This window comes from Leptosomus discolor, chromosome 16 (assembly GCF_034619465.1).
Source record: "Leptosomus discolor isolate bLepDis1 chromosome 16, bLepDis1.hap2, whole genome shotgun sequence".
Lineage (NCBI taxonomy): Eukaryota > Metazoa > Chordata > Aves > Leptosomiformes > Leptosomidae > Leptosomus > Leptosomus discolor.
This window is the reverse complement of record NC_141406.1, coordinates 7,268,926-7,294,690: the sequence shown is the minus strand read 5'-3', so window position 1 is coordinate 7,294,690 and position 25,765 is coordinate 7,268,926. Positions and strand designations below refer to the sequence as shown.

General features: G+C 51.8%; 2 protein-coding genes across 2 annotated transcripts; both read right to left on the bottom strand.

The window, feature by feature from the left end:
- Positions 1–1,920: 1,920 nt before the first annotated feature.
- GP1BB (glycoprotein Ib platelet subunit beta) lies at positions 1,921–4,388 on the bottom strand. Its single transcript, XM_086474329.1, has 2 exons — positions 4,295–4,388; positions 1,921–3,570 (listed from the first exon to the last, which is right to left on the bottom strand). The coding sequence occupies exon 2, from the start codon at positions 3,398–3,400 to the stop codon at positions 2,822–2,824; it is 579 nt and encodes a 192-aa protein (XP_086330455.1). The 5' UTR covers positions 3,401–3,570; positions 4,295–4,388; the 3' UTR covers positions 1,921–2,821.
- A 5,128-nt stretch (positions 4,389–9,516) lies between these two features.
- SEPTIN5 (septin 5) lies at positions 9,517–22,556 on the bottom strand. Its single transcript, XM_009948539.2, has 11 exons — positions 22,467–22,556; positions 17,255–17,351; positions 16,631–16,717; positions 15,935–16,058; positions 15,628–15,762; positions 14,848–14,965; positions 14,414–14,515; positions 13,390–13,486; positions 11,913–12,048; positions 9,917–10,019; positions 9,517–9,651 (listed from the first exon to the last, which is right to left on the bottom strand). The coding sequence occupies exons 1-11, from the start codon at positions 22,554–22,556 to the stop codon at positions 9,595–9,597; spliced, it is 1,146 nt and encodes a 381-aa protein (XP_009946841.1). The 3' UTR covers positions 9,517–9,594.
- Between the last annotated feature and the right edge of the window lie 3,209 nt (positions 22,557–25,765).

The window sequence follows — 25,765 nt, the reverse complement described above, 5'->3', positions numbered from 1 at the left end:
CACATTGCTACGGCTGGTCACATTCTTCACAGGTGCAAATGATGCCAAAAAGGCTTTTTACCTTTCATGTGCCAAGACTTAATGATGCAAAGTCAGGACCCCTTCTGCCTCCCCAGGGAAGTGAAACCAAAGTCAACAGTTGTTCTGTCTTTGTAGGCACACAGAGTCCTGAAGGTTTTCCAGCAGCCCACGGCAGTGCTGACAGGCAGGCAGCTCAGCGGTCACAGGGCTGGGATCGTGCCTGCTCCCAGTCCAGCCTCTCCCAGCAACTGAGCCTGTGCCTGCAGCACTGTCAGTACCTGCGCACGTGCACTAACAACATCCTCTAACCCAGGTAAATGCAGCTAAATATCTGCAGGCAAACCCAGGGATTCATTCTGCCACACTAGCACATCTTGTGATAGTACTGGGAAAGCAAAGGGCCATTTACATCCCTTGCATGTATCAGTAAAGGAAAGGGACTTCAACAACAGGCACAAAACAGCTAAAATAACAATTTAATTGACCTAAAGAAATCAGAAGGAAGGGGCGAAGGAAAGACAGTGGGTTGTGCAACTTCCTTACGTATCTGCATCTTGAGTCTGGGAAAAGAACACTAGGGAAGAACAAGCCAGAAAACGGGCTTTCTATTCCTACAGAAAGTTTGTTCCTCAGGGGGAAAAAAATAATAATACAACAGTACATAAAAATCAGAGATTTGAGAGTGTCAGTGAGCCTCACAGACCACCAATTTGGGTAACTCCAGAGCAGGCTCCTCAGTGGAGCTGTGTTCTCCCTTGTAGGCCACAGTCACCGGTTATATCGCAGGGGATACTGCAGCCCCTAGCAAGAGGTGCATCGGCTACAAAGCTCAGCAAGGTCCAGTCCCCATAAGAAAAAATCTGACCTGGAACTCCATTTCCTTGGGTGCTACACTGCAACACCCAGTCAGGCTCACGCAACAGAGGATTAGTGTTGGGGAGACAGGGAGCAGAGAGAGGAAAGGGAGGAAAGAGGCCTCCCGAAGCAGAGCCGTGTGTCACTTACCTCACATCAGGCTGTCCCAGGCACACACAGCATGGTGAACCTCCTCCTCAGCCTTCAACGCCACCCGCCATGCTGCACGCCAGTCCTCCCTCAGCAGAGCGAGGGGGATTCATATCGCCCAGAGGACACCATCTTCCCACCTCAGCCTCCACCCAAGCACCGGGGGCTTTTCTGCTGCAAAACTTTGTACTTTTTTGGGCTAGTGCGGACCGCTGAGATGAGATGAGCCAAGGTGAAGCAGCCTGAGGCAGAAGAGCCCCAGGACCCTCCTTTTCTCCTCAGGCAGCCCCCTGAGCGCCCAGCCCCGCTCCTGCCGCCGCCTCACAGGCTCCCTCAGCGGCCTCGCGCCTCGAGGTGTGGCGGGCCCCAGGTGAGGGCGGCCACGGCCAAGCAGGACCGCCAGGGGGCGCGCGGCGGCCATTGGCGCCGACGCCGCCATTACCGCGGGAGGGGCTCCTCTGGCGGCTGAGCCGCGCGTCTGTGTGATCTGAGGGCCCTGGAGGAGAACTGGACCCCCCCTTTGAACTGGGGCCCTTGAGGAGAACTGGAACCCCCTTGAACAGGGCTGGGGGCAGAGGGGCCGTGCACCCGCAGCCGGCAGGGCCGTCGCCCTAGGGGTGTGCTCGCCCCAGGAACCACCCTTCCCTTCCCAGCCTGCCTCATGAACAGATAAGCACCAGGTTAGTGGAACTAGAAGAAACTCCACATTTGGCCCATCGTGGAAGCCGGTAGCTGTCGAAGTTTAACCCTGTGGTGGACTTCTGGTAACATCTCCACCTGCCTTCGGTATTTGGTTTGCTCAGCCCAAAGTTTGAGTGTAAGGGAGTGTTGAGAAACTGCCAGGGAGCATGAGAGAGTGCAAGACACCTAGTGTAGAATGGAAAATAGGCCATATACATCATCACACATAGTTATTTTATTTCAATTTTGCTTTGTTCCAAAAATAATTAAGGGACATCATCATCATCAGTAGCCACATTAATGGGTCTTGCAGTTTGAGGCTCCAAAGAAAACTGGACCAGCACAGTCAGAAAGAGCCTCTGGTCTCAACAACTCTTGGCTTCAGGGTGAATTTCTCATTAACATTCAGGGTCCCAGTCTGACTCTGTACATGCTGAAGTCAGTATTAAAACTATATAAGTATATTAAAAGGAATGAATATAGGGTAAAATGGGTAGGCTTCTAAACATTCCCTCCCTTCCTCCCCCAGAAGAACATTGGAAAAGATGCACCAGGCAAGAAGCAGCTTCCTTTTGCTTTTACTGGTGGGAAACTGAGGCAGGAGAAAACTAAGTCACTTGTCCAAAATTACCAAGGTGACCTGTAGTAGTACCAAGGGAACTATTTCTCCATTGTCCCAGTCCAGTAACTTAACTGTTCACTGTCCATCTCTGTCCTCACCTGACCCAATGCAATCAGAAGCATCATGGAAAGTATGGTTGAAATACTCTAGCATAGGAGAGATCAAGCACCGTTTGAGTCAGTTCTGGTTGCTGTAGTTTACAGCTTCCTTAGTCTACCAAACCAGAACCACTACCAGCTCAGCAAAGCAATCAGGATCATGCCAAAGAGTTTAAAGCATTAAAACCTACAAGATCAGGTCTTTGGAAATACAGCAGATGTCCGATCAGTTCAAGTCCTGCTTCGGCGTGCAGTCAGGATCAGATGCTGCACAGAATTGTCCCCTCTGGATATCACAAACAACATCACCTTGGCACCACATCACCCAAGGGGGAAGAGGGTCTTCAGTCTTGTGATGTTAATCTGTGTTGTAGGGTCTTCTTGAAGAAGATACTCAGGTGTCTACATGCTGTTGTAGATCTTGGGTGGTGCTCCGCGCTTCAGCGGTCATTCTCCGAAATTTCTGCAGGTAGACTATGATGAAAATAACCAAGATACCCTGGAGGAAAAGGAGGATGAAGAGACAGAGCTGAGAGAGAAAAGCCAGGCTGCAGTACCAGTACTGGCATGTGGACATGATCTCGTCTTCTGTGAGATAGGCAATGATCCGGTCCTGCAGGTGAGCTGGGGAGGTGCATCTCACATCCCTGTATAAGGTCCGGTTCTGCTGCCACTGGAGCCAGGAGCGCAAGTAGAGGATGTCACAGTTGCATTCCCAGGGGTTGCCCTGCAGGTAAACTACCTGGAGGCTCCTTAGGTTGTCAAAGAGCCCATTGGGAATAGAGGTGAGCTGGTTGTAAGCAAGGTGGATAATTTCAGCCGAAGGGCGGAAAGCAACTGGTAGTTTTGCTACAGTAAGGCCTTTTGACGTGCAGTCGATAATGTTGGTGGCACATTTGCATGGCACAGGACATGTGGGTATCACGAGTGGGAGGAAGCCAACGAGTGACAAGAAGAGAATTCCACTGTACATCTTCACCTGCAAACACTTCCCTGGTGAGACTAGATGAGGTAGAGACCAGGCAAGTAGATACCACACACTCTAGGACTGACACCACAGCCCAGGTCTTTTCTTGGTTTGTTCTGAGGATGAGTTTCTAAAGTTGGGTGAATTTGGTGTCCTTCACAGGAGATGTGAGAGCTCTGAAAAGAACAGAGTTAAAAGAGGTGTTGTGCAAATTCCTGATCTCTCATTACAGGATGGGGAATGTTCCTGGTCTTCCAACCCTGGATTTGAGGTGGGATATGAACAGATGGCCACTGGGAGGCTTAGCTGCAGCCATCAAATTAATTTTCACTAGTCCTCAGATGTGTACAAGAGCTGCTTGTACTTACAGAATTACTGGAGGTGCATTACTAGGGTAGCCAAGAAAATTTATGTCAAGAAATCAAAAATTAGAATATGAAACTGCTCATGCCTATCATAGCCCTGAATTACATCTGTATGCAAAGCTTTGTTCATGCAAACTGCGAGAGGAGATTCAGAAATAAATTTACTGTTACCACAAGTAAAAAATAGCCTTTTCAGTTTTGAAAAGAAGTGATAAACAGTCCTTGGCCAGCAGAGAGGGTGCTGACCACCAAGGATGGAGATCAGTGGAGTTTTCCATGCTAGACATTGCTCCAGCATGTGAATAATCAACAGGTGAATAATCTTCTGGAGCTGTCACCATGCTGGGAAACATGGGTCAATGAGCTGTCTTTGTATTGCAGTCTCATGCCACCACTGAACACATGAGCTGCTGTAACTTCTTCCGAAGAACAACTACACGTACCTTCAACAAGGCAGTGCTTTTCTGTGCAATCTGTCAACCAAATCAGAAGAAAACAAACAAACAAACAACAGAAGGTAGCTTTGTTGACTTACCAGAGTAGTTCAATCCTTGCTTTCTTGCTGGCTTTACAACACAAGAAGGAGGTCTTAAGGCAGTCCAGCCAGTGCAAGAGTGTTTGCAGCTGCATAGCTGAGCTCCCGGATAATCCCCTTGCAGCTGGCTGGCAAGATAAGGGTCAGGCTCATCCTCCCACAGGAGGCCTTCCTGCAAGTTTGCTGCATGTCACCGGAAGATGAAGCTTCATTGAGCAAGTCTTCCAAGAAATGGGAGCTGACACAGCTCGCAAGAACACAGTTGCTGGGAGAGATGCCGACAGTACTGATAACTGTGATTCTGGGCGGACATGCTCAGTCCAACAGAAACATCACAAAGTCTGAGTTGCATAGTAACTCAAAATGCATTTCAGCCTGGAAGGTGATGTTACTGGTTTGTACCACGCTCCCTGAGCACTGTGGCCTTTGGTTTCCCATCTCAGCAGGAAGACTACATTTGTCAGAGTGGTGCTATGTAGCACTTTGCAGTGTGCTGACCCTGAGGTTTCCCTTGAAGTAGTGACACAAATCTAGTCCTAATGAGCAGTGGAAGATCTGCTGAAAGAAATGGACTTCTAGTGACCACACTGGTGTCAATAGTTGAGCCAAAGAGAAAGATCCTCTTGGCACTTGCATCCTCTCATGATTGCTATAGGGGTAAAATATAACTCTTGGTGTTCCACTGTCTACATCAAAATAAACTAGTTAGATTCACAGGAAGGACGACAGACTGGGAAAGATAGTGCTCTGAGGGACTGCTCTTCTGATAGCCAAGTGAGTCGGCAGCTCTTGACGAGTGCAGCTTGCAGTTACTGAGAAAGACTGACCACATCCTTTATTCAGAATTTGCACTACAGAAATACTTGAACAGGTAAGTCCAAGAGTCAAAACAATATTTTGGGAGAATCTTGTCTTCTCAAGGCCATCACACCTTCACAGCTATTTTTCTGCCATCAGCCCAACTCTAGGCATTGGCTACGCTCCTTAGGATAAGGCCACCAGAATTACATTGCGAAACTGTTGCCCCACTGGACCAAACGCTCCGTTACCTTGTACTGTGCATACTGTACAGAGCACAAATGATGAACACCCTGAATGTGTTGATGTTAAGAGAACTTAGGGTGTAAACAACAGCAGAATTTGCCCTAACCAAGGGAAAATCTCTGATGCTCTAAACAAAACAATTAAGCGTTAAATTTCTAGAAAGTTGGAGCAGATATTCCAGTTGTTCCACTGTGGCAGGTGGGCAGAGTGGGAAAGAGATCTTGGGCTAACAAATGAACCCAGTTTTTCCTGCAGGGCCTGCTTTCCATTTGGGAGCAGCTTGACTACCGCAGGGTAAGTCTGCTGAGCAAACTAACCTCATCTCATGCATTTGGTGCTATGTTTATTCACATAGGCCAGGTCTGGCATGGAGCTGATCTAGAGCCAGACCCATTCTGGCTCTGCATGCAGCACAGACTCAGCAATGCTTCTTTGGCTACTTCCAAAGTGGATTTCCTGGGACTGGATCCTGCTGAGCTGCCCATTGCTGATTTAGACACTGCTCCTAGAGAAAACTTGAAGACAGAAGAACTTCAAGATCGTCTTGTCTAGCTTCTGACATAAACAGGCCAGAAAGCCCATGCAGGAAGCCCTGCCTGGAGCCTGCTCTGACAGAATTAGATGAAGACACACAGCGTCAGTTTGGCTCTCTGCTGCTCATAGTGTATCACCAATGCTGCTCAAGGGGACTGGAAATTAAACAGAAAGGTTGCGGTTTTTTAATTTATTTATTTCACTGATCAATTCAGGTAGTAAACATTAATAATAATAATAATAATAACAATAATCATTTAATAAAATGGATATGTTTTAAAAGGTTTCATTTTTCTTTGTTCACAATGACAAAATGTTCAAACAGAAATTTACAAAAAAATATATATTATAATAACCCAACAGGTGGACAGGAAACAAAGAGCCTAGGAATGGAGCAGGGGGTGAGGAAGTTGCATGGCAGGAGCAAGCCAGCATTAAAGCACAGCGGAGTTTGTGAGTAAGAGCAGGGAACGCCATCACAGAGCACGAAGAGTGGGACCACTCCTTCTCTGGGGGGAGGCATGCAAGGAGGCAGCAAGGACTGCACAGACAGGACCAGCACAGCAATGGAACACCAGGAGTTCATGCCACGGCTCCATCCCCAGTCAGGCACAAGGTCCAAGAAGTTGTAAGGACAGCCCCAGGTGCGGAGTGGCACACCACCCCTGCGGCGACCCGCTCAGCAGGGCAAAGCTTGGCAGAGGCGTGGGAATGTGCCTGGGGGCGCAGGGGTCACACATAAGGCTGTGGAGGGTTGCGTGAGGGGAGGTGTTAAATTACTTTCCTATCCACACTTCTCACTGCCAGAGCCAAATGGCCAAGCTACATTTGTTCAGAGTCTTCTCCACTTACTGTGCAGCTCAATGCAGCGGTACAAAACACTCGTTTAATAAACAGATGCCACCTTCCAGACCAGAGTCTGACTCCGTGGTGCCCACCAAAGTCAGTCTCTAATCCTTTTCCAGGCAGCCCCCAAACTCTGCTGCTGTGGGCAAGGAACCTCCTACACGGAGACGTAGCGGTACCACTGCCCCTCTGCAGAAGCCATCTCTGGTGCCTCAATCCTGCGCATTTTTTTCCTAAGTGCAACTTGAACCATCTTGGCCAGCTGGTAGCCGAAGGCTTCAGGTCTCTGCAGAGGACAGACTTGTGACTATCAACTTGATGTAGGAGCCATGTGCACTGAGCTGATGGAGACTTCCTCACCCAGAGGGACAGTTGCAGATTCACCCTCAGCAATCCTGCCTGCTTGTGACCAGCGTACCCTGTGTTCTCACCTGCACACAGCCCAGGATAAAAGCTGTCAGCTCCTCTATGTCCATGCTAAAGGGTAAAGGTCTCCTTTATCTTCTAGGAATGAATCTGTTCAAAAGTGGAACATCTGCAGCTGGACAGGGCTCATTTGCAACAGAACATCCTCCTCACAGACAAGACTAGTGTAAGAAAAGAGGGGACAGGTACTGCAAGATGTTTCCCATTATGCTAGCACAGCTAAAGCTAAGAACTCAGCAGTCCTCCTGCTTCAGACAGCAGCAAACCAGCTCCAGAAAACCTGGAGGAAGCTGCTGTTTCAGGCTACTCCACTGCTCAAGTAAGCACATCGCACAAAGAAAGGTTGTATTTCCTCCTCAAACACCTTGGTCCTGCATGTTTAGGAAGGCAAACTGAACCCTTCCCCTCTCCTAGGCTGGCACTGCTGCTGTCATTTGTGAGCCCAATACAGGAGGAGAATGAAAAAAAAAGAAAAAAACCCAACATTGTTGGACACCGCTCTTGCCCAACTTGCGAATTTCTGCCAAAGGGCTTCCACTCTCGCTTTGTCTTTCCACACTGTGCCAGGGTCTCTCCCCTGCCCCTACAGCCCATGTTCTGGCTAAGCTGAGGCTCTGTACAGTGAATAACTGGAACCAGCCAACCTACTCACCACCTGGACAAGTCCTGATCAGGACTCTAAAGCCCCATGGGGGAATCGGACAAACGCAGCACCTAATAACAGAATTTAGGACCTGGCTATTCCTGGCCAACACTGCTTCCTACCCAGGGAGATGTACTGGGGATAGCCAGAGATGGAGGAACAGATACAAAAAGGGACAGAGGAATTGGGCCAAGAGCCAGAGAAGCAGAAGGGCCCAGCCCATGGCAGCACTCCCTGGAGTTGGAGGGAAGACCCTCTCTCCCTCCAACAGCCCTGATTCCATGCGAACACGGCAGTGTTGCTGGCGAGGCCTGCCCTGTCAGGCACATCACACTCTGGGGCTCTGCTCTGACTGGGCTAAAGTTAAAAATACTGCAGGAAGCAAGAACAGGACAGAAACTGCTGCCCAAAGAGTGCTCTTATCTCTGCCCAGCAGATCCACCACCCTTCCCAGCACTGAGACAGGAAGAGCCTCGGACCAGGGAGGGGGAGAAGGGCTGAGTCCCAGTGGAAGGGCAGGGAAGCAAGTGTCAAGTCTGCTGGGCTGCGCTCAGGCCCATGCAGTGATGCTCCTGCACCTGCCATGCCGACCCAAGACCTGCCGGGACAGGTGGCTTGCAGACCTCTGGTACAAGCCTACAAAAACTGCCCCTTTCCCCAGGAGAAGCTCAGAGCCAGCAACGTGCTTGTGGGACCGCAAAGCCTGAGGATTAGGGCACAGCTCTGCATTTCAGGTTGGATTTCAGCCCTAGGGTTTCTACCCCCTCCAAAGCAGTCCCAGTCAAGCACTCTAGCTGCCACGATGCTTTTCAGAGCAGACACTGGAGACACACTGCAGCTGGATGACCAGAGCTAAACCATGAGATACCCTCACCCAGCTACTGCAGGGCCCTGGGGTTCCTCTACCAACACCAGCCTGCTGTGGGAAGAAACCATGGCTGGGAAGGTGCTCACTCCCATCATCCCCTCCTTCAGGCAATAATCAACAACTCATCCTCTCTGCCAGAAAGACATAACTGAGAGCAGTAGAAGACATCTTCTTCTAACTGACCTCAACAGACTCAGTCCCTTGTTGCCGAGTGCAAAGATCCTGGAGTTCCTTGATAGGAAAACCAAAACCAACCGACTAAACGAAAAACCCAGAAACAACCAGGCAGGAAAACAGGCAACTATCAGGACCCCTGAGCAGGTCAGTGCACAGAGAAACCCCAGCCCCAGCTCTCTGGGCCAGAGCTGGCCCCAGGCTGAGGAGCCCGAGCAGCGCAGGTCAAACTCACAGGAGGGTGTGGCTGCCTTTACAATGCTTGTGCTGGCCCCAGACAAGGGGAACCGGGAGGGGGGCACAGCACCTCGTTTAGGAGGTAACATATACGTGCATTGACACAGATAGTCTTCAAGTTCGTACACCAGAGAAACCAGGACTTTAAATACCAGAGCATTCTCAAACAAGAGATTAGTACATGGGAAAGGAAGAGCTTTTTCTTTTCTTTTTTCTTTTTCAGGATGCCTTAAAGACTTCCCAGGCTATTTTCTTTAAAGGAAAAAAAAAAAAAGAAAGAAAAGAAAAGAAAAGAAAAGAAAGGATAATTATTAAAAAATACACATCAGTAAACCGTTAAGTGAACAGCCTCCTCCACAATCCAGCTGACTGCAAAGCCAGCATTGCTGCTAATAAATTAGAGGGTGTGGGTGCAGCTCTTGCCCATGAGTCTCTATACAATGGGAAACCTTTTCTAAACGTCCACAGCTCTTGCCAGGCCTCAGATGGTCACTGGGGGATTCCCTCTGCCCTCCGAGTACCTGCCTCTCACTGATCCTGCATCTGCTGCTGCATCTTCTGCAGCATCTCTTGCATCCGTCGTAACTGCATGAGACAGAGAAGAGATAGTCAAAAAGGGATCTATTGTGGCTGTCTGAGCACAGAGGCATTTGTATCTGGGGTGCAATGGAGCCACGTCTCCCTGACAGAGGAAGACACAGCTTTCACACCCCGTCCTCCACACCAGGAACCCATGACGCTGGGAGACAGGAGTGGGAAGCCCCAGGACAGCCTCTATGGGGCAATCCTGGAGAAACTCCTCAAATTCCAACTCCAAAACCAAGGAGGCCCAGGCAGAAATGGGTCTCACCTCCTCATCCTTCATTTTGATCAGCTTCTCTGTCTCAGTGTCCGGCGTTGGGAGAGGCAGGATAGGAATTGGGCTTTCTATCCTGTTGTCCTGAGTCAGCTTGCTAGAGATGGAGAGAGGGGAGAAATGCAGTCAGTTGTGGTTCAGGCTGTCACCACACACTGGCTGTCAGTCACAATGGCAGACCTGCCAGCAACGCAGCAGCATGCACCCAGCCAGGTGGAGGGGCTGTGGGGTAATCTAGCCCAGAGGTGCGGGATGCACTCGGATGCAGAATGAGAGCAAAGTCAGTACATTTTCAAGTAGAAGCTTGTGGGTAGCTAACAGAGAAGATCCAAACCAGGCTTACACTGAGAACAAACACAGAAAGCGCTGATGTTTCTGACCACGTTTTGTAACTGCACAGGCAAGCTCAGCAAAGACATTTACAGACGGTTTATCTGGTCTCCTTTCGCTCATCTGTGCATGTGTCTATACATATACACAGCATCAACACAAACTATCAGCACCCTTAAGGCAACATATGCTCACCACGGTCCTTTTTTTTCCCAGGAAAATAAAACCAGGGAAGCAGTTCAACCGCTGCAAGTCTGATAACAAAGCCTGCCCTCGTATTCAGGAGGTGGGAGACACGAGCCACAACAGGCATGGCACAGCAGCATTGCAGTGAGGGCTGGGGGAGCACACGAGTGCAGGCAGAGGACACAGGAAGGAGGCGACTTTCTTCCAAAAGTCAGAGGAGCTCTCAGTAGGTGAGAAGGGGGTGGTAGCAGCCAAAGATGCCTGGGCTGAAACTGGGAAGTCAAGATGCCACTTGCAGGTGTTCACCACTTGGAGTCACCGTTGGTTCATTATTGAGTCAATTCCAGCCCTGGAGCTTGGGATCTCCTCCAGAAACATCTCTCTAGAGAAGGACCCTTATCCCACTGCCAGAAATAGCCACGTTCTGGTTTTACGAGACTTGTTCACTGGCAAGGAACTAGCCATGGCATGAGAAACAGTACCAAACGGAAGCTTTTCTTAAGCTGAGCAACTGCTTTTTCATTGTGTTTGTCTTTCAATAGATACATAATCTACCTAAATAGCAGCTGTGACACTTCTCACAGATCTCTAGCATTTAACATAGTTATTTTGGGACTCTGTATTCTCACTGTTGAAAAAGGCAGGCTCATCTGCTATGCAAAAGTACTGAGATACACGGCGTGTGAACAGAATATGCCAAGCTGCACGTTTGCACACATGCAGGACTGTTCCTTGCTGAAGTGCAGCTGCTTCTGCTCTGCAACGTGGCAGCACAGAGCTACCCAGCCAGTTCAGGCAGGAAGTGAAGGGGATGATTTACAACGGATGAGCCAAGACCTACTTAAACCTAAAATTTGTCACCAGTATTTCAGTCATGGAAGGGAGAAAGAAAAAAAAAGAAGTTTCAAATGAGAAGCCCATGAGTGTTCTCTCTTCTATCTTCTGATTATTGTGACTAAAACCCCAGAGAATCAAATGCAACAGGAAGACAGTGAAGATAAATCTTTGGATATGTGTTAAGCATCTTGCTAATTGCCTGGGCTCTGTTGTCCGAGAAACAGCAGCATCCCAAGGGTCATGCTGTCATTTGGACAAAACTGCAGACTGCAGAATGCCTTCCTCTTGGCGATGCACACAGCTATCACCCACCAGAGAGACGGTTTATCCCGTTTCATTTGGCTGGATGTATTTCACCCAGTTCTAGGAACAGCTCCTCAAAAGAATCTCCAGGGCCATCTCCCACGATCTGCATGGGAAATCCTCAGACAGGAAGCATCCCCACCATGGCTTCAGGCTGTGGGAGACACACTTGGATTTGCTATTTTATTTCCCAGTGCCATTCCCCAGGCTGCAGCCCAGCATGTCCCCAGCAGATCCGCAGCCTCCTGACCAAGGAGCCATTCTGACAGCAACCCCAGCTCTGCAGAGAGAAAGACTCCCCTGCCACCTCCGAGTTGAAGTGGTGGGGACTCACCTGGTCATTTGCTGGATGCACTGAGCTCGGTAGTTCTCGTAGTGGACATCACAAGTGACATCCTTCAGGTCGTGCATGTGTGTCCGGATCAGCATGTTCCGCAGCTTCACGAAGTCACAGTGTGCCTGGTTTTCCACTGTGGAAGCAACAACAAGAGAGTGCTTGGATGTCACGCCTCACCAGCCCTCTCCAGGGAGCCTCTTCTCACCTACCAGTACCTACGCTGGACTAAAACTCTCCCCATGGCTCTCTCCTCATCCTCCCTCGACTCTCCCCTGCCACTGCCTGGGGCTCTGCCCCTGGTGCAGACCTCGATGATGCTCTGTGCTTCTCGATGCTGAGGCAAGAGTGCTGAAGTCATTGTGTTCCGAAGAGTTTTTCTGTGTAAGAGGATTAATTAAGCACGTACAGCAGAGTCCTGGAAGAGGATGCTGCTCCCACGTACATGGGATGTTATTCTTATAGTCACAGTAAGCACAGCCAGTACTGGAGGCAAACTGCTCATCTCCTCAGAATTTCGGACTTCCTGAAAGGCCCCCGTAAGCAAAATCAGCCCGAGAGGCAAAGCCATGGGCAGTCATTGGTCTGCAGAGCTGAAAGAGCTACCAGAGGGAGCCAGGCTCCAGGCAGTGCTGAGGAACTCTGCAGGGAAGGGTTGTGCTGGGCAGCTGTGTGCCTGCCATGGTGATCTCCATTTACCTCTCCGCAGGGCTCGGGGAAGCTGGCTGTGTCAGGCCCAGGGTCTCACAAAGTTGATCCCACTGCCAAATGCCAGCACCTCGACAGGCACAGGCCCCTCCAGAGCCAACGAGAGAGCAGAGCCAGCAGCTGGGCAGCCCAAGCAGCCGGCACCAGCCCACAAGTGCACACACAAGCTTTTCGGATCTAAAGCTGCAAGACCTTAAAGCAATGCACCAGCATGGGGGAGTCAGCAACAGCAGCAAAAGCCATTCCAGGATTACTCTGCCTACAGGCTTTATGAAATTTCTCCCTTTAGCAATGAAGAAAGTTAGAGACAAACACACTGTGCATCAGCACAGCCTCCAGCCCAGCAACTCCAGCACATACAGCAGCAGCAGCAGAGGAGGGAGTGCAGGGGGGTTTGTGATTCAGTTTGGCTGAGGGCAATGGCTTCTCCCCAGAAGCTAAACTGGCAATGTCCAGCCTCTCCCCTTATCCATATCCTAGTGCATTAAAGCCCAGGCATTGTTCGACTCACACTGGAGCCTCTCTTCTTCACTCTGTCATGGCTTCAGAGGCTGGGTGATTGCTACATCCCCACAACAGACCTCCTGAGCCAGTCCCAGTGCCTCTCTACCCTACTTTGTCCCCTGCCATGTGCCAAAGCTGCCACCGTCAGTCACGGCTGTGCAGAGGTGGGCTCTCCTCTGCCATGCCTGTTGCAAGTGCCTGCTTGCCTTCCCCCATGTCTGCCTGCCCCTCGCTCACAGTGCCAGCTCCCAGGCACCACGCTTACCTTCCACAATGCCCCAGGGGTAGAGCCGTCCACGGACTCGCTGGCCTTTCGCCTCCACCACAGTGTTACTGCCAATGACGGCAAAGGGAGCACTCTCCTGTAATGAGAGGCATTGCTGAGCCCAGCTCAGCCCATAGCTGCCCATGGATCCCTCCTCCAAGGGCCAAGCTCAGGCAGAGCAGAACAGGAAGAGGAAGGTGCTGGTAGGAAAGGCAGAGGGACATCCACACGTGCCACAGCACAGGACACCACAACCCAGTTGCAGAGAAAAGCCTAAGGCACTGGGATCTGCAGGCAGCCTAATTCCCAGGCTGACCTTCTCAGCTGTCCTGAGGGAAGCTGTGTCTCTGCATGTGCCTGCATCCCTTCTTTGAGGTGAAGCTCTACAAGGAAGCCAGAGCAGAAAGGCTGGGACACCAAGCAAGTGCGACAATGTAGGCCAAGAGTTTGTCCAGGCAGGGATGTACAGGCTGTGCTCCTCTCTGCTCAGAAGGGAGTCAAAGCCCATTGCACCTCTCTGACAGGAGAAACAAGGCCATATTGCATGCACACACAGGGCTGGCTCAGCTTGGGAGAGGGTCAGGCCTGGGCTGCTGGGACCTCCAGACAGGCCTGTATGATCATGTTGTCTCCCCCCAAGCAACTAATGTGTCACACTGGTGCCTCATTTACCCACAGATCGCTCCTCCTTGCTGATGACCTGACTCAGAAATGTGGTGCTTACAAATTCTGTACAACTCAGCCTTCATCTTAAACATACAGGCTGGAGTAGACCAAGGAAAGACTGAAACTGCATGAAGGGAGAGCAGAAGTGCCACGTCTTCATGACACACTTGACTTCGTGGCACCTGCAAGAACACCAGCACCTTCTCCAGGCCATCTATCATGTGAGCCAATGTAGGCTGTCCCCTGGGTATCAGTAGCACAGGCCTTTGGCACATATAGGACAGCTCTGGCTCCTTCTGAAGCAACCAACGTACCCATTAGCCTGACTTCCCAGTCCCCTGCTGGGCACGTTCCTTACCTTCAGCTCTCTGTCTTGCTGCTTGAACTCCTCATCTTCATCAGAGTCACACTCAGGAAACTGGTACACTTTAATGCCAAATTTGTCAATCTCTTCCCGGATCTGTGTCCATGCAAGACAAAAACAAAAGGACGCAACACTGAACAATACAGAAATGCTGGCTTTATTCTCTGTTTGTGCTACCATGGGTTTGCTATAGCGTACAGATGGAAAAGGATTTTATGTTTCTGCTAGAGCTGGCCTCTCTGCAGACACCACTTCCCTTCTCACAGCAAAGCACTGCTGCAATTAGATCTGGAGGTACTGTGTGTGTGTGTATATATATATACACATGCGTGCGTGTGCTGTCTATATATAGATAGATATATATATCTCCCCTCCCTCCTCAGCCCACCCCACATCAGGTATGCCCCTGTAGAGAAAGAGCATCTCACCCTCTCTTTTAGCTTCCGGATCTCAGAGGGGATCAGGCAGTCAGCTTTGGCAATCAGGGGCACAATGTTGACCTTCTCATGCAGAGCCTTCATGAACTCAACATCCACAGGCCTCAGCCTGCAGCAGGGACAAGAAGGGACACAGTTAGCAAGGACACATTGGGCAGCTCTCCCTCCAGCCTCTCCCACCCACCCAGCATGAAGGGAAAAGAGCCTGCAGCAGCACTGGGACAGCACTCAGCTAGGGCTGTATCTTCAGGAAAGCTGTCTCAGATTTTAGCTGCTGAATATCTCACGCAGACACAGGCTGGGTATTTGCTCCCTTGCAGGCCAAATACTACCCAGGCCATAGCCTGGGGCCTTCCTCCAGCTGTCCTCTGCCACAGGCAGCCAGCACGGCCCCTCCAGCTGCCCCAGGCTAGGCTGGCACACGAGCCAGCGTGGGGCAGGGACTGAAGGCAGCTTAAAACTCCCTTTCCTACCCATCAGTCAGGCTTAGCTAGATAGAAAGATACAAGTCTGCGTGGCATTATTACTCCTGATTTCCAAAACAGGCTGTAAGGTCTGAGGGAGATCCGCTCTGCCTGATGACAGGCAGTCTGTCATGCCAGTGAGGGAGAGGGAGGTGGTGTGATGCTCAACCAAGGGAGAGCATCCAGACAGCTCCTCTCCTGTGTAGACAGCTCTGCCAAGGTACAAGCCGCTATAGGGCAATCCTGGAGCACAAGGGTCTTTCCTCTAGACTGAGTCACACCCTGGCCCTGGAGTCGGGGCTCTCACCCATGCCCGAAGGGCGAGATGAAGTAGAGGCAGCAATGCACTCGGTTGTCCTGGATGTTCTTCCGGTTCAGGCCGCTCTCATCACGGAAATACTGTTCAAACTGCTGGTCAATGTAGTCGGTGATGGGCTTCCAGCTGGGAAGGGCAATTCAATCAAAACAAAATCATGTGTTTAACAGGACAGTGTGTCCTAGAGACTATGAGGCAGCATCATCCCCTTCCTGCTACCAGACCCCCTTCCTGTAAAGCATCCACAGAAAACACACGTGGCCAAGGACTAGAAGGAAGGCAGCAGTGGCCTGCTCACCACTCAGTGTTGTTAACAGCATCTCCAAAGCCTGGTGTGTCCACTATGGTCAGCTTCAGCTTGACACCCTTCTCCTCAATGTCCACCGTGTGCTTGACGATCTCCACTGTCTGGTTGATTCTCTCTTTGAACAGGAATACATGAGTTAAAGCCGGGCAGTAACATAGGTGATCCCTGCTCACACCCACAACAAGCCAGCTCCCTCCTTATCACCGAGCACAGGGAGTAACACAGGTTTCAAAAAACCCTGATCGTCATCTAAGGAGCTTCAAGGGAGTAGTACTGTGGGAGGCCAGCAGCAGGCAGACAGACTTTGAGAAGATACACAAACCTCTGAAGTGCCTGTAGCCCAGCTGGTTCTGAATATTTTGCCCAGTCATTTGTGAAGGGGAATCCCTACCACACTCCAGCACCCAAGAACAAAAGACAAATCTCAACATCTCAACCCAAAGGGCTAGTGGTGCTCTGCAGCCTTGTCTTTGCTTTGTAGGACAGAAGAACCCTACAGCCAAACCCTTTTTGCTCGAATACTAGTGCCTCTGCAGCCAGCAAAGGAGAGTGGAGCAACAAGTAACAGGGCTGAGATCCAGCCAAGCCTGTAGCTGACACTGAAGCAAGGGATCAAAGTACTAGTCCTTAGGACAGTCTAGATTTGTGGGCACAAGAACCGTTCACCCCACTTTGTCCCCAACTTACCCTCTGCATTGAGGAGCTTTCTGTCTTTGTAGAGGTCTGTCAGGAACAGGCTATTCACCAGCGTGGATTTGCCCAGACCCGACTCTCCTAATTGACAGAGCGCAAAGGGGAGGAGGGAAAAGCAAGCAACATGACCCACTAATTGACTTACAAATGAAACTCTGAACAAGGCTTTGAATCCTGAGCCAGAGGAAGTGAGAGAGACGAGAGATGAGCTGCCAGAAGCTGTTTATTGGCGTTACATTTTTCCAGCAGCAGGAGGACTTTTGCTGCAAAATGTCTCAATCCTTGTACACATGTGATCTCCGAGCACCTCCATCCTCCCTCTCCTTCCTTTCCCTCGGTCCCTTCCTGGCCCTGCCTTCACCACCCAGAGCAGCCACTCTGTTGGAAGAGAAGCTTGCTCAACTGGGTTATGAGTGGTCAGGAGGGGCCCATTCCTCCTAGGGGAACTCTCAGACTGCAGCACAGGCTGGGGAGCAAAGCAAGGTCTGAGACAAGGACCAGGACAGAGAGAGGGGAGGATCCAGGCAGTAAGGGGGTACCTAAGGGAAGTGAGGAGAGCTGTTCCCCTCCACACACCCACCATGTGGCCCAGCCACCTCCATCCATGGGCAGTCTCACCTGCGACCATCAGGGTGAAGTCGAAACCCTTCTTCACGGATTTCCGGTGGACCTGGTTCGGCAGAGTGGCAAAGCCCACGTACTGCTTCTCATGGTCCTGCAGGGCAGAGGAGGATGGGAGCAGGTCAGGGTGTGCCACCCCTCCTGTTTGAGCCTCACACAGTGACAGGGCATTGGACTCCAAAAGCCCTTGAGGAAGAGCCAAGGGTTGGGGGAGAGGTCGGTCCCCGCACTGGCAGCAGGGCAGGGCAGGGCACACACCTCCTCTAGGCTCAGGGACTCCTGCCCTTCCTGCAAGTGAGCATGGAGGGCCACCTCCTCCCAGTCGCAGCCCTGCTCGGCTGCTGTCACTAGCCAACACAGCAGTTCATAGAAGCCTCCCAGCATGGAGAGCATAAGCGAAAAGGCACATCCCACCGTTTCCACCATAGAGCACATCTGGGGCTGCTACTGACATACAACGTTCCAAACCCTGTTTCTCCTGCATAGTCAGAGGCTTCCTTCACAGCAGGGTCACCAAATGTCACCTCTCCCCGGGTCCTTCAGAGTCATTTCCACATCTCTCCCTCCAGAGGCACACGTGGTACATGATAGACAGCTCTCTGTAATTAGCACCCCAGGGCTGGTGATGTCCTGAGCCGTGTCTAGGGGAAGGTGCGGTGGCTTGGTTTCTGCTTGACCTGAGAGGGGATTATTTCTTGCTGTGTCACAGCCACTCCTGGCTGAGTAAGAGGAAATCCTGAATAATCTCTAGTGTTATTTCTGAAGAGACAGAAGTTCAAGGAGCACGGGAAGTGGGAAGATGCAAAAGTATTGGTAACACAGGTGAAATGCTTTTGGTGAGGGTATCACATACAGTATTACTGGAGTGTTAACTACTGCCTAACCAGCCACCAGATGCAGCCCCCATCACTGAGCGCTCTCTTACAGCATAAAAGCTGCAGCCACCCCACAAGTGTGGCACCTGCTCTGTACAAGCGCACTAAGTGCACGCAAGGAGTGACATGACCAATGGTGTGTTGCACAAGCGCATGGCATGCCTCCCGCAGCCAGGAGCAAACACGCTGTGTCCCAGGGGCACACACCCAACCCATGCAGGGTACATCCCAAAAGCTGAACACAGCTCATTTACAGGATTCACAGACCTGCTCCAGGTACTGCCCTCAGGCTGAGCTCAGCACACAGTCCAGTGCTCACAGCTCAGGTGGCTGCATGTAACTGTGGGCCACACAGCCTGGCCACTCCATCCATCCAGCCTCCACTGGAGCACCCCTGGTCTTTCACAGCCTGCACCCCACAGCAGTGCGTTCCCCTCCCCAGGCCTCATCACAAAGGGATGGTGCACATGGGCCCTGGCAAACACTTCCCTTGTGACATACTTTTCAAGCCAGACCCAAGAGGAAGCAGCCGTTCACAAATGCCTGAGCTAGCGACATCATAGACTCTGCTTTTCAACATCACTTAAAATAAACATACCCCTAGGATTCACACCACAGGCAAATCCATGGAGCCAGGAGTTCCTCAAAACCAGCCCCAGCTCCCACCCAGCCATGGATGTCTTCAAGCATATGGCTGCCCTCACCATGCAGCTCTCCGGGCACTGGTTCTCCAAGCACAGCAGGGAAGACCTCTGTTCCTAAGCTTAACTGTCTCCATTCCTGCAGCACACACTTAAAGAAACACAATTTACAATCCAGTGTGTTGAGCTTAGAGCAATGCTGACTCGCACTTATTTCCCTACTGCAAGTGGGCAATGCAGCTCGCAAGCAGCCCTCTACAGCCTCTGACTGCATGTCCATGTGTGAGCATCCTCGGGCATTCTCAGCCAGGCAGACTGCAAAGTCCCGGTGGGGACATACAGCAGTGGACACAGAGTCTCCTCCTCCAACAAGTTATGGCTGCTCTGCAGCTGCCCACTCAGATGGGAAAGACATGGCTGATGGCCGTCATGGCCCAAGGACTCTGTTCTTTAGCACAGTACCTGCCTTCTAGAAATTTAGGTTAGGTTTGGGTCTCAGACTTGGTCACTTTAGCCCTGACAGAGAGTGACCATGGGCTCCGGTCTCCCTCACCTCACCCCCTTGCTAACGTGGCTGAAGCAATGCTTTTTCACCACTCCACAGTCCAGAAAGGCAGAAAGGTAAAGACCAAATGAAATTAGAGAAGTGGGGAGAATTAGAGAGTGCCCAAAGCACTCCACTGGCCGCTAACTGCGGAGCATCCCAAAGCAGCGGTGCAGTGAGACCCCAGGATGAAAATGGGATGGCAGCTCTGACAAGCTGCACGCAGCAAAGCAATGCCTGCCTGGGGGACACTGCGAACTGCCACTGAAAAGGCTCAGTAATGGGTAAACATGAGGTGTGCAAAGCAGGGTAAGAAATGTGGCAACGGCAAGATCAAGAAAACAAGAAAAAAGAGGCCGCTTCCAGCTTGTGTCCCTCAGTGCCAGGGCTGCCTCCCAGCTGCTTTGCTTCCTGCTGAAACACATCCATGAACTCAACCAAAGCGCACTCGTAACAGCCTGCGCCTCACAGCGCAAGGACCAGTGTTGCTCAGCGACCAGCACAAATACACAACATCCTTCCCCTTGCGCTTCTCATACAGCCAAGCTTTGGGTCTGAGCAGGAAGATGCCCCTATCTTTACCAGACTTTGGAAAGACAACAATCACCTGCTCCGTCCAGTGATTTGACATGTGAAATAGTACCAACAATGTGCTAATAAAACCACAGCTGAGGCTTAGGGTGTGTTTCGCTTATTTTCTTTGGTTTTTTAACCTAGATGACTAAGGGCTGACAATGGAGACACGAGGAAGCTGAGCTCTGGTGCAACTCCGCTTACTTCAGCCAAGCGTAACTGGCTGAACCTGATCTCTCATTTCTGTTTAGACCAACGGAGAACGTGTGGATTTACTGTACCTCTAGTTACCTGTCCATAGCTTGGGGAATCACCACATTTGAAATGAGCAAACCCCAGCTGGTGCAGGACACTGCCCTTTACCCATGACTCATGTGGTCATTTCCCTCGCAGCAAGGAAGATCAGTGCTGAGCACAATACCAAGGGAAGAGCTTCCCTCGCAGTGGAGGCAGCCAGAGTCACAAGGGGAAAAGCCCTGCCCCCAGCCATGCCTCCCTCTGACCAGCCATGGACGCCCTGCAGAGCCCTGCCGGGAGCTGATGACCAGTGTGTCTGCCAAGGGTGAAGGCAAGAGATGCAGGGAAAACTGTGGGGAAGGAAGCCCTTCTCCTAACAGCCTTCTCTCAGGAACAACAGTGTGGTCCCTGCACCACGGCCAGCCTAGACCCACGGTTCCTCATCTTGGCTTTGCGACACCCAACGTGTGCTCCCATCCCAGCCGTGTTCAGGCAATGCAGCAGGCACGTGCCACCGTCTCTGCTAGTGTGCTGACATTAACATCGCACTTAAGGAGCCCAAGTAGCCTCCTGAGCCTAGTGTCTGCCTTGCTCAAAGCTCTACACCACTCACCATCTTTATTGGGACCCAATACAGACACTGTCTGCAGGGCAACTATGCACAGGATGGAGAGCACTGAAGGGGTCATAGAGGGCTACTGAAGGAAGCAGGTGCCTTTCTGTGTTGTGAAAAGCTAAAATCCATTAATTAGATGAGATATTTGGCATCACAGCCCCCTCCGCATGCTCCTGACCCTCGCGAGCCAGCTTCCATCAAGCTGACACAAGCTGGGACAGCTGGTCACTGCACTGCACTTCTCTTGCCAGCCCCAGCTGTCAGGAAAAGGCCCCGGCTGGCTGAGCCAGCAGCGCTCTGGTATGAGGAGCCCCTCTCCCCACCGCCTCCTCCACGTGCTGCCTTTGTTCCCGCAGGCGTCCCGCTCCCACATGCCTGGGAACGTGCCCCACGCACCACAGAGGAGGCCAGGCCACCAAGAGATGTGGCTGACTTTTGGGGCCCTGTTACAAACCAAAGTACCCCACGCCAAGCAAAACATGTCCGTACTCTGCCTTGGCACACGCTCACTGGTTCACTGGACATCACAGCAACACTCCGCGTCTTTGCATCCTCCGCTACCCAGCCAGGGCGGCCGAGGCTCCCTGGTAGGCAGTGCTCTCCCTGGGAGTTCAAGCCAAGGAACAAAGCACTGGTGGGTTCAAGTCCTGTTCCTGTCGGGGGTAGGAACATTTGGAATCTATTGCACAGAGAAGCCACCCCTGGTACCAAGGTGTCCGCAGGGCTGTCTGTACCTCCAAGGCACAGTACGCAGCACAGCCTCCATCGCTCCTGTCCTTCCTGATTCCCTCCTCACCTCTCTGGTGGATGTGCTGTTTAAACCAATCCAGATCTCATGTGACTTCACCATTCAGCCTGGGAATAAATGGGGCCTTGCTACATATGCTCAGAAGGGCTAAAATGAAATACCATGGGATCACAGAAAATTTGAAGAATAGCCCCTACCCCAGGTCTGAAGCAAACACCATAAATGATGGAACTTGTGCTGGGATCCTGGTGCCCCTGCCTCTACTTCTTCAGGGGCTGGGGGGGACCCTCTCGGTGTTACAGCCTCCAGCACAAGCCATTCAAGCTCCCTCCCGGGTGGCCCTTCCTCCAGCCATTTCCCTCTGGCCAGGCACAGCCGCCACGTCCGCGTCTGCACGAACCAGCACAGCCCAGCCCCAGAGGAGAGGCAGAAGACCCTTCGCTTCCTGTCATTGCCAGCGAGCTGCGGGAATTCCTGACACAAACAGCCCCGGAGGCATCTCCCACGTACATCTGCTGCCTTGGGCCTGCCTGGGGCTGAGCACGGGGGGGAACATCAGCAAAACCACTTGCCCACCAGCATTCGCTGCAGCAGAAGGAGAACTGGCTAGCAAAGCACAGCGTGAACACGGTAACACAAACCAGGCTGCATTTGGGCACGCACGCAGCGCTAACCCCTGCCCCGAGCCTCCCCAAGCGCACATACGCCATTCAGACAGGGAAGCGCTGCCTCAAATAACCGCACAAAAATATGTCGTGCATCTCCCAGCTGTCCAGCACACCCCTCGGCCCTGCTGCCGCGGGGGCTGCTCCCCTCCTTTCTGTCCCCGCCATCTCGGCCTTACCAGGGTCTTTCCACTCCTCTGCTCCTCAGCGGTCTCCTCTCGTGCCGCACACGTCTTCTCGGGCACCATCCTCCCCCCTCCTGTCCCTGCTGCTCCCTGGCTCGCACAGTGCTATAAATACATCCCCGTACCTTCAGCTTGGCCGGGTGGCTTCGCTGTGCCTGCGTCCGGGGAGAAAGCAGTCGCTCCACTAACCGCTCCTGAATAATGATTGAATCCATAACCACGGCCGGCAGGACAGACAGCCACCGCGGGCCAAGGAAAAAAAACCCAACCCATGTGTTCCCTCCCAGCCTTCGCTAAATCCATGCGGCAGCCCCCCCGCCTACGCATGCACACACACGCAGGACTGGCTCGGCTCGCCTCGGCACGGCAGCCCAGCGAGGCGAGGAGGAGAGGCGAGGAGAGGCGAGGAGAGGCAAGTGGGCTCCCACAGCAGCTGCCCGGGATTTCCTGCCTCTGCCTCTGCTGCGGGAGGAGCCTGCCAGCAAGGACAGGACAAAGCCACTGCGGCAGCAGGCCAGAGGCAATGTCTCTCGCTCTGCCAGTGTCCCGCCGAGAGGCTGTGCACGTACCGGATGCTGTCCCAGCCATGAGGCTGACTCCTTTTGTCAAATGGGCTTATTCAGCCGGAGGATTTCTTAGATATCCCGACTGACACAGCAGAGACAAAGGTTTGCTGCAAGGAAACCTACTCTCAGCAAAAACTCGCTGCTTCTGGCAGCGTGTGTGAAGGTCTAGAGGGTCCAGAAAACTCCCAAAAAGCAGGGTCCAAACTTAGCTCCCCGATCCTAGTCCTGGTTGACGTGGATCTGCCTCCACGTGGTGCAGGTCCATCTGTTGTCTCGTCCAGGCTCTATTGCAGCTTTATCTCTGAATCCAATTGTAAGAGCAGTTGATGTGTTCTGGACCTTATAGCAACCATTTAAGCTTTGAAGACATTTCAAAAAAAAGAGGTATTTTTTAATTAAGCATAAGAAACCCAGCAACAGCCTAGCATGCACAGAAAAATCATTCAAACCTCAGGTTTGGGTTCTGAACCTACCTATAAGACCTGCTTTCCAGCTTTTCCAAGCAGTCATAGAAACTGAACAGGAATTTATTTGAAACAGACAAAAGCTGATAATTTTATACAATCACATGATTCCGGAAACCGGGGAGTTAATATCACAGCACATACAATGAAGTCACACAAGATGGCAACTCTGGTGGTGCTGGAGTAACCTGCCACTTGCCACACGGGTTCCTGAGCAGCTTTCTGCTCGTGAATGGGGAAGGACACAGACTGTAGCCACACTCCTGCCTCGCCCCCAGCCAGAGCTCCCGCTGCTTCTCTGGGAACCGCAGGTCTCTGGCAGCAGCTCCAGAGAGCACCTGACCAGCAGGGCCTGCGCCAGTCACCCTTGGGCTGCAAGCCAGGGTCTCCACCACACACCGCAAGCGTGGCTGACACCAGGTTCTGCTATAAGGTACGAAGTTACTGCAAGGTCTCTAGTGGCCTGAAGTCTGGGGGCAGCTGTGAGCAATGAAGGTACCACACTGTCTGCACTGGGTAAACTGAAGATGCATCCAAACTTACTCAAGATAACACAGAGGTTTCACTAGTCCTTCCACATCATAAACCACATTAGCTGCAAGCAAACCCCCTCCAACACCCACGAATTCTCATGGCTTGGTAAACCCTTGTCTGAGGACCACAGGCCACATGGCCATCAACCACAGGCATCTTCCATGGGCACATGGAGACATGCTGTGTCCTCACGAGCCCACTACACCAAATCAGAGCATTCTTCTGAGCTGGGATCACAGATGAAGTCAACACTGATTTGGTTGCGACAAAACCACAGTGTTGTTCATGGCACCAGGAGCCATGCTGACAGTGCAGAGAGGAACAAGGAGCTACTGTCTCCTGGGCGCCTTGAGCTCTCACACATCACACACTCTCAGAACCGTCAGCCAGGGAGGAACTCCAGCCAGGAGGCCGTGCCTGGGAATGCAGAAAGCAGATGAGGAAAAGAAACCCAGAAGGTCCTGGCTATGGAGATCATCTTAAAACTGCGTAGCCAACGCTATGGCTTTCAAAATGCTGAAGGCAGGTCAACTGGTCCCGGACTCAGTCTCCTCTGCCTCTCCTAGAGATGCTCATCTTGGCTCCTCTCCTACCCAGAGTCACCAAACCAGAAATGATGGGTCAAGGAGCGGACACAATTGTGTCCCTCAGATGTGCTGCATGACACACCCAGAGGCGTTGGCTCAGGTTGGTCTGTGTGCAAACTTCCCAAAGACAGCCAAGCCAAACCTTATTTTGCTCCTGTCCTTTCTGGTTGCCCCTCTCCCTTTCCATGCAGTCCCTGGAAATGCCCCGTGTAAACCCTGGCCTGCTCCTCCAACAAGAAATTTGAAGTATGACATCCTTAAGAGAGGAAAAATAGCACACAGGACATCTCACACATGGCGTGCAGCAGAGCTCAGCAGGGAAAAGCACATTTTTGCCCTTTCAAGGTCTAGAGCAAACCCAGAGTGTCTTCTCCAACTGGCTTATGGGCCACATGCACCTCTAACTTCCTCCCCAGGCAGATGCTAGCAGCAGCAGCTCAGGGGTGAAGCTGGCAGCAGAATCCAGGTTTCTGACTGTCAGAGCAGAGCTCTGCCAGGCCCAAACCTGCTGAGCACTCAGCAGGGGAAACAGATTTGGTGTGCACCAAGCCCATCCCACTTCATGGACTAGCTCTTCTTTGTCAAACTGTGACAGCAAAAGAGAAAGACACAAAAAAAAAAAACAAACCCCCAAAAATGAGCGCTGTCTAGCACAGCCCGACTCCTTCGCATTGCTGCTGCGTTGAGCACTTGCTCACTAACAATGAGGCCAAGGCAGAGCAAACCCTTCTGCAACATCTCTCTCCTTTGGCTTGTTGAAGCCAGCTTGCGGAAGGCTCAGCCTCGACGGCTGCTCTGAGCAGGGGACGCAGCACATGTAGGTAGAGCTGTGGCTGTTCACTAGCAGCCACAGCAATGTCCTACTTTTCCCTTTGTTAGGGGGGATTTCTAGCCTGCAGTGCTGAAGATGGGCTCTGAGAAGAGGCGAGAAAATGGATTATTTCATGCTTTTAGATGTAAACTCACAGAAGGCAAAATTCACCACCGGGCAGCTGACTGGAGCGTAGAAATGGTCCCCAAGAGCAGCCCATCAGCCTTGCGAGGGCAGGCAGGGGCAAACCCCACGCTGCACTCCACACCGCTGGCCGAGGGAACAAAGAACAAGGAGCTGTGCTCCACCAACAGCACAAATTGAAGGCAGACTATCGCACAGTCATTGGAGCTGGGAGCGATACATCCATTTAAGAGAAACACCCAGTGCTCAGGACCTGGCAGCGGTGACGGGCAGAGATCAGCCACACAGAGCTCAGCACGGTGGGTAGAGGTGACTGTG

Coding starts and splice junctions, on each gene's coding strand:
- GP1BB (XM_086474329.1), bottom strand. CDS start 3,400: ATGTACAGTGGAATTCTCTTCTTGTCACTCGTTGGCTTCCTCCCACTC.
- SEPTIN5 (XM_009948539.2), bottom strand. CDS start 22,556: ATGGATTCAATCATTATTCAGGAGCGGTTAGTGGAGCGACTGCTTTCT. Junction 17,352..22,466: donor GCCACCCGGCCAAGCTGAAG/GTACGGGGATGT, acceptor TCTGCCCTGCAG/GACCATGAGAAGCAGTACGT. Junction 13,487..14,413: donor AGCAAGACAGAGAGCTGAAG/GTAAGGAACGTG, acceptor CTCTCATTACAG/GAGAGTGCTCCCTTTGCCGT.